This window comes from Gossypium hirsutum, chromosome D07 (assembly GCF_007990345.1).
Source record: "Gossypium hirsutum isolate 1008001.06 chromosome D07, Gossypium_hirsutum_v2.1, whole genome shotgun sequence".
In the NCBI taxonomy this organism is placed as follows: domain Eukaryota; kingdom Viridiplantae; phylum Streptophyta; class Magnoliopsida; order Malvales; family Malvaceae; genus Gossypium; species Gossypium hirsutum.
The window spans coordinates 13,765,015-13,781,030 of NC_053443.1; the positions used below are offsets into that span (position 1 = coordinate 13,765,015).

The 16,016-nt window shown below is 30.6% G+C and overlaps 1 protein-coding gene across 1 annotated transcript; it reads right to left on the reverse strand.

Moving 5' to 3' along the window:
- Window positions 1-9,790: 9,790 nt before the first annotated feature.
- Window positions 9,791-11,652, reverse strand: LOC107940043 (expansin-A4). Its single transcript, XM_041097535.1, has 3 exons — window positions 11,138-11,652; window positions 10,738-11,056; window positions 9,791-10,444 (listed from the first exon to the last, which is right to left on the reverse strand). The coding sequence occupies exons 1-3, from the start codon at window positions 11,289-11,291 to the stop codon at window positions 10,135-10,137; spliced, it is 783 nt and encodes a 260-aa protein (XP_040953469.1). The 5' UTR covers window positions 11,292-11,652; the 3' UTR covers window positions 9,791-10,134.
- Between the last annotated feature and the right edge of the window lie 4,364 nt (window positions 11,653-16,016).

The window sequence follows — 16,016 nt, forward strand, 5'->3', positions numbered from 1 at the left end:
ACGGCCACTTCCCTCCACCTTTGTGCATATTGCCTAAAGCTCTCGTTCGGCTTTTTTTCCATATTCTGAAGGGTGATTCTGTCAGGAACCATGTCTGTTACATTACTGTACTGCTTCATGAACGCTTGTGCTAAATCCCTCCATGAACCAATCATGCTACGGCTTAGTTGATTGTACCATTTAGATGCTGCCCCTGCAAGGCTATCCTGGAAACAGTGTATCAAAAGCTGGTCATTGTTAACATATCCCGCCATTCGCCTACAGAACATGGTGATATGAGCTTCTGGGCAGCTTGTCCCATTGTACTTTTCGAACTCAGTCATCTTAAACTTATGAGGGAGTATTAAATCTGGAACTAAACTCAGCTCCTTAACGTCAATGCCTCGATAACTTTCAGTGACTTCCATCGCCTTGACTTTCTCCTCGAGCCATTTGCACCTTTCCTTTAGCTGCTTTGATAACTCCTCCTTTATTCTTTCTTTTTCAGCCACCTCATCAAAGTCAAGAATGGAAAAATTAGCATGGTGGTTTCTGAGATTAGAGCCTGATCCAGCTTGGAAGTTTGAAGCACCGGTCTAGAACTGTTGAGGCCTGATTGTGACAGTAGATTTGTGCGAATATTCAGCTTGAGTTCGCACCTGTGGAGGAGTAAAGCCTGGAGGGTAAAGTGATTCATCATCGTTACCCTCTTGGCCATCAGCCATGGGACCCTTTCCTTTATCACCTCCTCCGGTCAACAGTTTGGTTAGCTTTGCCATCATATCGTTTTGGGATTCCTGTATTTTCTCAGACATATCCTGTTGCATCTTGTCTAACCGCTCCTGCACTTGTAGCTGAAGTCAGTCTTGCATCTCCTTCTGGTACTGTTCAAGCTTTTCCAATCTCTGATCCATGTCTTTAATCTTTGCTCGAGTGCCGTAATGGTGTTTGGTTGGTTGGTTGGTTTCCAAGTTAACTGAGCAGTGATTTTAATTAATTAGGATCATTTAACGGTGTCTAATGCATGTGATGTAATGAAATGCAAATGCATGAAATGAATGCAAAAAGAGACGTTGATTCTGGTTCAATTCTTTACTAGAAAAGCTTCGCTACAAAACAAATCTCTTTACACAAAGCAGATATATATACGGCTTCGCCCTCGTACTCCAAGCAAAGACATCGATCATTCAGGTATTAAAATGTATCTCGCGAATTTGAGCTCCTTCTTGTTTTATTTAGGTCGTAACTCCTTGCTCGCTCACGTTCATTATCTTCTTTAAGAGGTTGAAACCTTTGATGACTTTTGAATAATCTTTGGCAATTTGAATCCTCGGGTCACACAGCAAAGTCGTATACTCTTCTTGTTAGGTTTTTCGTGTCACGTTTTCTTAGACTATACTCGGACAACCATATTATCTTCCACATTATCAAGAAACCCGTTTTCCGTGGCAAGTTCTCTATTAACAACCAAACGTGAATCAACACCTCTTTTCTATGATGAAATGCCATGCAGTCAAAAATGTCATGCAGCAAAAGCAAAAACAAACCCAGGTTAGTATCACACATAAAGATATAATCCAATACAAACATGAAATAGCAAGAACACTTATTTCGGAATCCACTAGGGTTTTGGAATAGTTCTACCTAGGGCAAGTTCCTAAAGCTCACTATATGAGGTTTAGTTTCTAGAGTAAGGGTACTCGAACCAGCAGATTCATCGATCCTCACCCATCATAGGCTCATGTGGATCGAGTTCAATTCAGGGGGATACATTTCCCTATGGCTGCACGGAGATGAAAATCTCACGAAGACATAGGTACGGATGTATCCCGGAAGCGGTCCACTACCCTGCACGGAGGTGAAAACCTTACGAAGGACTAGTTTCTCGCTCCCACTTAAATGGGTAAAACTGACCATGTAATGCAAAATGCAAAGTAACCGACTTGGTCCAATCATGCAAACGTATCACGATAAAAATCAATGAATGCGAAGGGAGATCATGATTTAAAAAACTTTTGATTTTCGACAACAAAGACAAAACATAATCAATTCATGGCTCGACTCTCTAAAAGTCCCCAGCGGAGTCGCCAAGCTATCGAAACCATCTTTTTGAAAATAAAAATTTAGTTGTCGACTTTAAAAACGAAAATTGGAGTCGCCACCGATCCTTGATTAAGGTGTGATCGGCTCACCTTAAAAATAATTTTGGTCTGCGAAATTTGAGAAGATAGGTTCGAGAGTCAGTTACGCACGAGGAAGGGTTAGCACCCTCGCGACGCCCAAAATTGGTACCAAATTGATTATTCAATGTCTTGTTATCGAAAGTTTGAAAAGATTTTAAATGGAAACTTTTTATTTCATGAATGAATCAAAATAATAGGACATTCTTATTTCAAATAAATAAAACACCACACCTAGTGAGTTGGGGCACAATATTTTTAAATCTTCAAAATACCCGAATATTGCCTTTTGCTTTTGAAAATTCTTATTTCGAAAAGTCAAAATATCAGGACCAGTAAGTTAGGACCCAACATTTTTGAACTCCCAAGAATAAGCTTTTATTTAAAATTTGTGAATTTAATGCAAAATGAATACTTGGTTTTCTAAATTCATCGAAAAATAATCGTAATCCAGTAAGTTAGGATACGATCTTTCTCGAGAATCATGAGTACCAAATATTTTGAAATTTTATAAAATATGATGATTTTAATACTTTGACAAAACCAAAATATACATTTTTTTTAAAAAAAATATGCTAAAAAAGGGGGTAATGTATAACATGAAACCAATATTCTAACTTCAAGCATATATGAATAAACATTTACGAATATATATATAAGTATAATATACAAGTAAATTTGCAAACAAAAAGAAGGAATGAAATACATCAAATAGAAACAAATAGAAATACATGTAAAAAAAAGTATAAAAGTATGCATATGTATATATTTACAAAAATAAAAAGTATACATGTATTGGTGAAACCTGAAAGTATATATGTATAATATACAAAAGATAATAGAATATGTGAAATAATAAAAATTTTATAATGATTTTTTTAAATGGGAACATGAGTATATTAAAAAAATGCCCATGTTATAAAGCGTGTATTTATATATATAGTATAAAGTATAAAAAAAAGGAAAGTAAAATAAAAAAATAAAAAAAAAGAAAGAAAGTATGTATGCGTAAAATATATGCAAATTTAAAACCCTTAAAAGTATATATTAAAATATGCATATATATTATATATAAAAATATGCGTGTATATGTATAGCAAATACAGTAGTAATAATAATAGAAAACAATGCAATAGTAATGATATAATGTAACATAATAATAGTAATAATGGTATAATAATAGTAAAAAAATGATATAAAAAATAAAAATGAAAAGAAGGACTGAATTGAATTTTAAACAAAAATGGGGGGGCTGATTTAAAATAAATTTTAAAAAAAGACCGACTTGAACGCACGCGTAACAGTGGAGGACCAAAAGCGAAATTATCCCCTCCTTCCAAAACGCTGCACAACAAAGGACTAAATTGAAACAAATATAAAATATGCGGCCCAATTTTTAAAATAAGTAGAATGGACTTAGTTGGAACGCATTTGCAAAAGGGAAGGCCTAAATGTGCAATTAGACCTTTAAAGCCAAACGCGCGGATCCTCCCCTTCGGGTCGGGTCACTGCGCGGGTCAAGGCTTGGACAAAACGGCGTCGTTTTGAGGTTTCAATAAAACCTAATTTTTCTTTTAAAAATTTCATAACCCATTTTAAAACAAAAAAAAAATGCTGCACCCCCCTTTTGTTCTCTGCTAGGGTTTCATACCCAAGCCGCCGCACCGCTGTTCAACCGTGTGCCACAGCTCCGATCGCGATGGATGTGGCACCGATCGATGCTTCTGGCCAAAGAGGTAAGTTTCCCTTCCTCTTTTCTTTGTTATTTCTTAAAAAAAACCATAAAACGCAAAAGAAAAAAATAAAAATAAAACTATAGGAATCCGATTCACCTAAAGAAAAAAACTTTGTATTCTCTGTTTTTCTTTCGATTTCTTTTCTTTTTCTCTGTTATCCCCCCTTTTACAGTACTTGAAATCGACCTTTTTTTACAGTACTTGAAATCGGCCTTTTATAGCCGAAATAGAAAAGAGAAAAAGAAAAAGAAAAATCTAAATAAATCTGTTCTGTTGTTTATTGGCCCGATTTTTGCTCTTCTGTTTGTATGTGTTGCTGCAGGTACAAGGCGAGGCGCGCGTAGAGCGAGATTCGCGGCGGCGTGCGAGGGTGAGCTGCGGCGGTGCTGAAGCAAATAGGCTCCTAGGGTTTCTATTATTTTGTTTTTGTGTGGGCTAGGTTTAGTGGGTTACTAGTTTTGGGCCTTATTGGGTTGTATTGTAATTGGGTTTAAAAAATGTAGATGGTTTATTTATTTTGGGTTTTAGATTGGGCCTGGGGCAAAATTGGTTACTACAGGATTCATACATAACTTGTCAATGAGCCCAAATATCGAAATTCGTGGTTACTTGCAAGACGCGAGATTCTTATATGCATCTCATATGCTATGGCATTGCAAACTCGATCCTACACTCATTTGCGCGTTGGTGGAAAGATGGAGGCCCAAGATACACACTTTTTATCTTTCATTCAGCGAGTGTACAATCACACTCGATGACGTAGCTTTACAACTCGGTTTTACAGGCCAGTCGTCACGGGGTCAGCAGTTGATTTGTGATTAAATGTGTATGTAGTGATAGTTATTGAAAAATCTTAATAAGTTTAGTTGGAAAAAAAGTAAATTTGTAATTGTTGATGGGCTTTTAACGTCTCTAACATTCTGTCATGTATGGGCTGTTTATGAATCTTTTTCAAGCATTGGGGCCTACTGTTTTAGGATCTGGGTGCGTGGGTCTTTTCAAACCTAACCCTTCAAAATCTCTGACAGCATGCCCACATTTGTCATCAAATTTTTATAATGTCATTAATTAATTTAAATAATTGATACTATCCCTTCTTTTTGTAAAAATATTTAAATGAAATTTAAAAAAAAAACATTTTATTTCTCATTTTCAACATGATGAATTAAAGATTTTACTGTAAAAAAGAGAGCGGGGGACATGTCAAAATTTTAATTAGAAATTATTAATAGTATTAACTAATCACATTAAATTTTTATCAAATTGAAGTACATAATTAAATATTCAATTTAATCATAATAAAAGTGCCATGATTTCACCTTTAAATTGTGCTTTGAGCACAAATTTTGAATAAGACTCAGACTGAGGAATGATTCAAATATCGATGTTAAAGGTTTTTGAAATATAAGTTCAAAATCGCAATTTATTTAAATTGAAATCGACTCCACTTTTTATTTGAAGTATAATTAGTTTTAATTTTTTATTATGTGAAAATAAATATATTATATTTAAATTTATGAAAAAAACTTATAAAATTTATATAAAATTGTTTTTCTATCTTTTACTTGATTTTTTAAAAAGAATATTTATGAAAATTTATTTGAAACTTTATTAAATATTGTTCAAAAACCATATAATAAAGTTTATTTTTTGAAAATAAATCTAAAAATTCAAATTTTAAAATTAGTAAAAATAAAAAATCAAATCAAATTGAAAATCATAAACAAATTGAAAGATTTTTTAAAAAACTTGAAATTGAATGGAGTTTACCCCTAACCAACATATCTCTTGTTAAAATTACAACATAAACCAATAGGATAGATAGTAGGTTTTGTATTGAGGGAGTAAGGGTGAACATTTGGTCGAGTTGAGTCAAATCGAGTAAAATAATTTTGAGTTAGTCGAGTTGATAAATCATACTTTAGCAACTTAACTCAATTTGAAATTTTTTCGAATCGAGTCAAAAAATTTCAAGTTGAGTTCACGAATCATATTATTTATACTCAATATTACATTTACATTAATTGATTATTTAAATAATAAACAAAGTAGAAGATTATTTAACTATGTAGGTAAGGTTAATGGGTAAGCATTTATCAAAACGACGTAGTTTTGTCTTTTCTTATTAAGATTTTTAGATAACTCAAATTGTGTAATTCATATCCGATTTAAACCAAAAAAAATAATTTTTTTATTGAAGTTGATCTAAACAACTCAATTAGCTTGAATAACTCGAATTATTTAATTTAAATTTTAAAAATTTTACCAAACTTTTTAAACGCTCAGAAAAGATAGTAAATTCCCGTGTTACCATCATGATTAGAGGAAGCCCACATAGTGGAAGCAAGTCTAGAAACAGTAGAAAAAAGTTGAGCACAAAGGAATCCAAAGCCCCTGGTAAAATCTTTGGATTCTCCCCCAGAGTCAAAACCAGCTAACGAAGAGAGAAACAACCCTACCCACATGTGTTTAGAGGATTAAGGCTAAATTGACCCACCTCCCATGTGCTCAAAGTTAATTTGGTAAAATGCATTGGACCCTTCTTCTTCTTCTCTTGATTGACATGTTTGTTTTCATTGAAATCCTCCTCAACTATATGTAAATTTCAAACTATCAACTTTTTGTAGATGTTGATGCAAAAACTATGGTAATGGTATAAGGCGTTTTGGAACATACAGGATAACGGAAATTTCCCCTATAAAATGGCAAGATTTGGAAAGAGAGAACATCAGTACCTTACCTACCCCTTCTTTTATATACATATATATATACATACAAATGCAAATGCAAATGTTCAAAAAGAAAATAAAAATCTGGGATAGCATAGGATAGGGTCTCTTGCTTTCAATACATTTTTGTTGTGTTGCAATGTTGGTTCGTACAGGGTAAAGAAAAGGAAGCTTCATTTGAATCAACCCTGAAAACCTAACCCACCTTCACTCACCATTTCCATGCACCACACTTTCTCCTCCAAAGTTTTCTTCAAAGATTGGACTTGGAATTGATTTCATATCAATCAATGGATTTAGGTATAATTATTTGTAATTGTATAAAGGTGTAATTAAAGCACCCCAATTACACGTTTCATTTCTTAGGAAGGAGAATTGGAATAATCACATAAGTAATTATACCCAAATCTAATTTTAAAAAATTATTTTTATATCAATTATAAAAATTATATTATAAACATAAACACGTATGAATGCTTGAGATTGTTATGATAAAAATTTTCTTATATTATGAATTCTAAAAAATTATATTATTTAAATCCTAAAAAATTTCTAAAATTATAACAAAATAGTTTATTATAAAAATTAATTTATATATTAAAAAAGTATTATGATATCTTTATTTATAAAATCAACAGAACTTATTTATGTGCCTATACTATATATATAAAAACAATATACTTATTCATAAAAATGTTATATTATCATAACTTATTCTAAAGCTATAACAAAAATATATTATTTATAAAAAATGCTATGAAAATTTTAGATAATATATAAAACTTTTTTTTATAAATGTTATATATTGTTTTTACTTAATTTATGAATTATAAAAAGAGATATAACTATTTCTCCAAATTAAGTTTTTATAATTAAAACTATAGACTACATGGACAGTGAACCTAAATATTATAAGGTTAATGCTAATTATCCAAATAGAAAAGATTTTCTTGCAACATATCTTACAGTGTGATACCATTTGAAAGAATGGTGCCAAAAAAAAGCACTATAGACATATTACAAACTCGTTAATTTGAGACATTGAATGCTTCATAATGTGGTTAAGAAGACATTTATTGTTCTAGAAAATATTTCTCATATTAACATTATCACCTTAGTATAACATAAAAAAAAGGTTAAATCATACTAGCGTGTTGCATATTTCATAACGTTAATAATAGGTGAAATTGAGATAATTCATACTTTGACGAGTACATAAAAGAAGGAGATTGAGATCTTAATAATCTTAATGATGTAGATTCAAATTCAAATTATGATTAACTCGATTAATTACCATCATATGATGATAATAAGGAACATATGTTAAATATTAAAGAGGAAACAACTCAACCAATATACACTAGAACGATTAAATAAAATTGTATGTGATGTTTATTTTTCTTGCTATTTTTATTAGTAATCGTATTATCAACTACTTTTTTAGACTAACATAATACATATGATATTAGATTTTAATTTTTGTTACTTGTTTAGAAATGATTTTTTATCATACTAATAATTTCTTATCATAATTAATATTTTTAAATTATGAATTGTGTAACTTTGTAATTAAAATTTATAATTTTTATGATTTTTTAAATAATTTTTAATTTTTAAAAGTGCTTACTTTTTTTTTCAATTTGTTACTAAGGCCTTTTTGACCATTTAGTCTTATCAGTTTTAAAATTTTCTAATTTACTTCCAATAAAAGAGTAGGGGTCAAATTGAATAAATATGTAAAGATTAAGGACTAAATTTATTATTATACCTTATATATAAACATCAAATTTTGACAGAGGGGTTACTTTACTCTCTCATCTAGCGTACATGAATTAATTTACTCATTTTTACAATAGATGAACTGAAATGCAATTTAAGATATAGTATAGGAAGTTTTGTGGTACTTTTACCGGAATTTTTTTATAACTAATAAAATTATGACATGCATAATTAGGGACTTTAATAGGTAAAGATAATATATTAGGAGTTTATTTAACTACAAAATAAGTATAAGTGGTTGTTGAAATATGATTTAGTAGTTGAAGGGGTTTTTTTTATATATTAGCCATAAAATCTCTTCTACCATATATAAAATAGAAATAAGTACATAAAAATCCATAAAAGGATATAAAATAGAAAGATCCTATGTTGTACCTTCTATCTAAGTCGCCAGAGCGGGCATCCGTGGAGTGAATTAACTCCTTTATATCCATCCTTAGAGTCCGTTGTTTGCTTTCTTTTCTTTTTTTTAAAAATTAATTTAGTGGTACAATTAAAGTATAAATATACGTTTCAAACCGTATAACTGAACGTAGCAGGATATGAAGATATCTGAACAAGTAAAATCAAATTATTATAGTACAGAATTAAAAAAAATCAAATAAAATGACTAATTCGAACAAAAATCCACACATGACATCAACATATAATGAGACTTATCAACATATAATGAGACTTTAAAATCTACTCGTATAATTGCCCATGATAATTTCGAACTAGTATACTCATGATTCAAAGATATTTTCTTTTGCTGACGAGCCAAAGCCTCATAAGCAAAATCGTCCTTAATTGCATTGTTATGACCATCGTTTTCTATTTTACCTAAGAAAATTTAATTATCAAATCATAAATTAAAAGCATAATGATTTATTTCACCTTTCAATTTTACAAGTTATTTTAGTTTCTCATTTAATTTTTCGTTTTTTTAATTTTTAAATTTGTGTCATTTGTCAAATTACTCTAAAATGGATAGAAAATTAATATTTGTTGACTTTATTGATGTGACATACACATGGGTTGTCATATGAATATTAGATAAGCAATTAATTAATTTTTTAAAATTTAAAAATTTTAAAAATATAGAAAATGTTTTTGAAAATTAAAAATTATAAAAAAATTTAATTTTAAAAAAATAATCAAGAACTAATGTGATATACTATATTAACACAATTAACAAACATTAATTTTTAGGTGATTTGACAAAATAAAATGAATAGTTAAAATAAATTTTTTTATAAAATTAAACAACCAAAAAAGTCATGCTTAAATTAAATCCCTTAATTACTCGTATTAAAGGTGGATAGATACAATTTAAAATAATCACCCAAACATTAGAACAAAGTTTAGCTTAGTTAAATGAAAAGATTATATTGGTAAGAATATGAAATTAATAAACCAAATATAAAAATATATATTTGAGTTGAAGTTAAAAACAATACACTTTCCCAAAGTATAGCTAATGACATTAAAGTTTAATATTTAGGCTGCGGGCTACAATTTTGTGGCAGCCGCCTCAGTCCTTCCCCCACCCCACCCAACCCCAAATGCAAACCCATTAACCCCAAAATCAGAACCAAAAATTAAAATAAAGAAGACACCCCAAGTACCCAATTTGTCAAAAAGAGACATCACCCTAACAAAACAAAAGTTGGACCATCAAGGGTAAAACTGGAAATGGCTTTTCTAACTTATGGGGCTAATATTTTTCTTTTTTTCTTTTTCTTTGAGAAATCAAACTCTGAAATTTTTGCCCGTGAATGTTTGACCAAATTGCCAATGGGCGGGGACGATGTTCCAAGAGGTGGAAGTGCGTCTGTCACTGCCTGTGACCCTAAATGAGAGTGACTGACCAACTAGCACAACGTTTGACTGCCAATTCTGACCCCAATTTCGACCCATGCTCATCCACCCTGTCCTTGATCCTTTCACACTAGCCTTCACGATATTCCCTGAACCCGCCACGTTGGAAATCAACACTAAGTTGAAGTATCGGAATCCATTGATTGTGAACCTTATCCCTCCCCTTTTCCGGCATGGCACCCTGTGTAATTTAAATCAAAGCCACCACCCTTTTTAACTCTTTTTAATCTTGAGCGGATCTCATTATAACATTGATTAAACAAATTTTTTTCTCCGAAAATTACATATAATAATAATTTAGCTCTTAAAAAGATTTTGAAAACAAAATCCATACGTTTTTGTCTTTGAATCCCTGTTTCTCCATATTAAATTTGGTAGCATTTTATGTTACTGACAATTAAATAAATTAAACACGAAACATCATTACCAAATTAATATTAGAAAAAAAAGTGGTAAGGAAACATAGCGGCATACCGGCGGTAGGAAACGGGAACAATACCGGCACGGTACTCAGCAATCTTAAGGAACATGGGCATGGCGAGGTCAAAGTGAGGACGAGGAGGGTTACACCAGCCGCCATTGTCGCTTGGGAGAGCGTAGTTTGGTGGGCAAAAGTTGGTTGCAGTGATGAATATGGATGGGCTCCCTGAATGGCACCACTGTGGATCACTACCACACTTGATCTCAAAGCAAGCACCGCAGCTGAACCCATTGTTGAACAACGCAGTGCTCAATGCCGCCGTGTTAACTCCATATCCTTGGCTGTACAAGTTTCCATACCCACAAGCTCCTCCTGCAAAGTCAGTGTTGGTGGGTTTGAGTGTTTTGTTGAGTCTGAAATGTGAAATTAAGAGAATGAGGGAAAAGTACATACCCATGGTGCCCGAAGCGTCAGAACCACCATAGAACGTAGCATGGGCGTTTTGCCATGCGCCACCAGAATAAACTCCTGGAATTCTAGCTTCACCCATCCACATTGTGGAGGAGATAAACAGCAAAATGCATGCTACTACACTCGCCACTGCCATTTTTGCCCCTCCTCCAACAACTTCAACACTATAATTAAAACTCTATATAAGTTACTGAAAATCTGTAGAGAAGAAGGGAAGAGAAGAGAGAGCAAGAGTGGGGGTTGTGGTGAGAGTTGAGGGAGACGGAAGAGGGGTACTTAAAGAGGGGGAATTTGGATTTGGTAAATTTTTTTTTAATTTTATTTTTCAAGGATAAAGAGAAATATCGGGATTTAATATCACTAAATCTATCAATTTATAATATAAATGATGGAGTGTAGACAAGACGGGAGGAAAGAGGGGTGTGTGTATGAGAATGAGAATAAGCCATCATAGAAAAGAAGGTTAAATGATGTAAGCCAACTATAAGACACTAAACAAAGCAAAGGCATCCAACGCCCATTAAATCCCGTAATCATCTCGAGTTTAACTGTAAGTGGAGCCCACATATACCCAAATCTCGAGCCACTCGCGCCCTACTCCCCCACGCCAATGTCTTTTATTTCTTTTTCTTCCTAATCTAATCAACCTGCATGTTTACTCCATCTTCTTTCATGCATTCCTCCCCTTACAAACGCCATTTAGTTTAATAAATTTGTGGGATTATAGGTAACATGTAATCTTATTTTATTTGAGATATTCGATTATAAATTTTAGTTTCTTTTTAATCTTAATTTTCATAATAAAAAAATGCTAAACTAAAACTCACCACGTATCTCCGATGTCTCTACACCTGAAAGCATCATTCTTTGATTTGATTTTACAATTAAAAATAGGATAAAGAAATAGTTGAGGTTATAGGAGAAAGTAACAACTCTAAGTTGAAGTGTAAGCTTATGAGATGGTTGAAGTGTTGCGTAATACCCAAAATTTTAGTCTTTGAGAAAGGATAAGTATTTTAAGAGTGAATTAAGTATCTAGAGAGAGTCTGAATAATGAAATTTAGCAAGTACTAAATTGTAATTTTTTTAAAGTTGAAGGACTAAAAGGGCAAATTGGCCATTTTTGGAAAGGATGTGAAATTGAATATATATATATATATATATATTTATGAATGTGATAAGGATATGTATTGATATGTGGAGTTGGAAAATTGGGATAGGGATTAAATCGAATTTCATACCCTAAAGTGTTATGAGATCATTTTCTACCACGGAAATCAATTAGTTGAAGGAGAGAGTAAGGGAAAGCATAGAAAAGTGAAGAGAAAGGCTGAGTTCGAGTGAAGAAATAGGTAAGTACTTAAGTGAATTCAAGTTAGTTTATTTTAATTTGAATATTTGTGTATTTAAATTTTAATATGAAATAATTAAATAAGATATGATTAAGATTATTGAATATGTATATTGAATTTAGTAGTGAATATGTAATTAATGGTACGTTAGTAATGTAAGAAATGATAAAGTGATAATTTAGTGATTAGTAAATTTTATGTAACTAAGGATTAAATTATAAAGAGTGAAAAGTTATTTATTTGTCATTGATTGATAAGTGAATAGATGTAGAATAGTGAAATTGCTATAGAGAGGACTAAATTGTAAAGATTTTAAAATTTGATATGTGAAATAAATATTGTGATTAAATGTTTAAATGAACTAAAAAGTGATATTAAGTATTATAAAAGTAAATATTAAATTTTCATGAATTTAGAGATTAAATTGTAAAATGTTCAAAAAATACTAAGTGTGTTAAAATAGTAAAATAAAACATTTAAGTGAAGTTTTATAAGAAAGTAAAGTTTTTAATGATAGTGAATTGAAATCTAAAGTGTTAAGTGTTGTGAATATATGTTATGTTTGTATTTTTATGAATTGCAAATAAAGTGAATATGTGAAACAAAAATGTAGTGAATGTGTTAATGTGATTCAAAATGAATAAGTAACATGATACAAAGTGATTTACGTGTGATATATCAAGTAAGTTACATGAAATTGATATGTGAACTCAGAGGAAATATGATATATGATAATGAAATGATTTTGGAGTTGAGAGGGGTTGAGGGTTCTGATGGGAATCGAGTTGGTGATGTGGGGGCTTTGGAGGGAATTAGGAGAGAAGTATTGGATTATGTGATGTGTTTACTAGAGTTCCATATACTTTTTTCTAGAGTTCCCATTATCAAAGTTCTATTATAGGCCAAGAGTTTGTGTTTGGCCGGGATCTCTGCAACGTATCAAAATTATTAAACTCCTCTGACACTTACTAAGAACTCCAAAAGTGATATTTAAAAGTAAAAGTGTTATTGATATATGTGTTTCAATAATACATGTGAATGAAATATGTGAATTAAGTATTTATGTTACGTTTGTGATATGATAAAAATATTTTAGTATGTGAATGTGAAAGTTGATTAATGACTATGTGTGTTAAAGTAAAAACTATAAGTTATAAAGTTAATTTAAATGATTTTATGTTTTGGAAATGAATTAAAAGTTTAAGTATATTAGTGAAAGAAACTGTGTGAATAAATGTTATTAAAATAAATGTTATTAAATATATATAATTGTAAGATTGAATTTAGTAGAGTACTTACTAAGCTATTCAAATAGTTTAACGTGTTTGTTTAAACGTGTAGGTGAAAGAAAAAAGATTGAGGGTATGTGGACTACTTCTTTACGAGGATTGTTACTTCAACTTGGATCACGTCCCTAATTCAAGCTACCAGACCAAGTTCTTTTTGGTATATATATACATTTTGGATTTTAGAGATGGCGTGTACTTAGGTTTGGTAGTGTAAATATGAACTATAAATGTATAATAGAAATGTTATAAAGCAAATATATGAATGTGATTTTAAAAGATGACTATGTGCTTAAATATAACATCTCTTACTCGGATCGAGTGAGGGACGTTACATGTTGAGAATCCAAATAATATAATCTTATTTCGGAATATATATAGCATTACAGGTTGTACTGCAAAATTCAGCTAACCAAATTGCAAGATTACCTAGAAACACATCTCACTAACGTGTCCTTGTTATAGAAGTTTTTTTAATAAGTTTAGTTCATTTATGATTTTTTTTAGTCTCAATTTCTATAAAATTATGATAAATTATTACATTCCTTACTTTTTTTTTTATAATTTATACATATTAATAAGTAAATATATAATGTTGAAGTAATTTTATAAATTATAATTATAATAATTCATTAAAAGTGATTGTATCAATGATCATAATTATAATTATAATTATAACCATAATCAATTTACTAATAAATAATTTATTAGAATAAATACAATAATTATAATTTTAAAGTATATATTATTTCACTATTAAGAAAAAAAGATATAGTTGTTTTTAGTTAGTCTTTAATTTTATTTTAGGAAAAAACTTAAATTGATTAAAATAATAAATAGAAAGGATCAATCGGTCCAAAATTTAATATTATTTTCGTCATCTAAGATAACCTAAAAAATTGGCCATAATGAGATTACGCTCTATAATACAACATCTTGACACTATTTGAAAATGTAAGATTAATAGGTGGGCGGAATGTTGAGAATCCAAACAACAAAACCTTATTCCAAAATATAATATTATGAGTCGTAATGTAAAATTCAGCCAACCAAACACACATTTAATTATTACTCATTCTAAAAAAAATGTTTAAGAACTTTGACGAAAAAGATTCATGCATAATTTCAATATATAATTGTCCCAACTTTCATTGAATGAACCATTATGTTCTGTATTTTTCTTTTCATGAAAGTTTGCCTATAGTTTTTTGAAAGAATAATGAGATAGAGGAGAGCTATTAGCTTAATTTGATATTTATCTAAACACATTTGATTCTTTTAACAATGCAAACCAAATTCTTATCAGTCGATACTTGAGATTAACTCATTAAGTTGTTAAACTTCTTTTTCGAAATCCCAATTGAAAAGATCATTTTAACATCCATTTGATATAAATCTAATTTAGAATGAACAACTGATGCCATGATGGAACAAAAGGAGCCCTTTTTAGAAACATAATCAATCATTTTCTTTCTAAGTGAACCCTTTAGTTACAAGTCGATGAATAATTTTTGGTATTAAAAAAATCACTAGGTTTCTTTCTTTTAGGCAACTCGACAATGTCTCAAACTTAGTTACTTGATACGAATTTCATCTCATAATGCATAGTATCATCTTCAACACTTATATTGTAGTTAGACTCATTAATTACTCTACATAATCAATAGGAATTGCCTACCATTTCACTTAATTTGGAAGATCTTTTCAAACCAACATCAATAACCTCTTGTAGAGATTGTTGCACAACGATTGTTCCTCTTGCGAAAGCTCAACTAATTGTTGTTCATTATAATCCACTGAAGCAATCTCAACATGACACACGTCTACAATTAGTTTCCCAATGTTCATCCTCCTTGAAAGAACAACCAATTGTTTACTTAATGTTAGAGACCAATTCCTTAAGCTTTCTCCCCCTTTGATCTTTGAGGGAATCATTCCCATTAACCACATCATTATAAAAGAAGTCAGCATTTATTTATTCAACAATCTTATTGCATATTCAATAAAATATGAACATATGATTATAGGATCTAGTTCATTTTCTTCTGGGTTATAAACTCTAACTTTAGCTGGACAAACAAAACATGTAAATATCCTAAACTTAATTTCCAACCTTTCACTATATCAAATAGTGTCTTAGAAATAATATTAATTGAAACTTGGGTTTATTATATATGTTTTAAAATATCATAATTTTCATTTTTTCTATTTAAGTCGAAACAA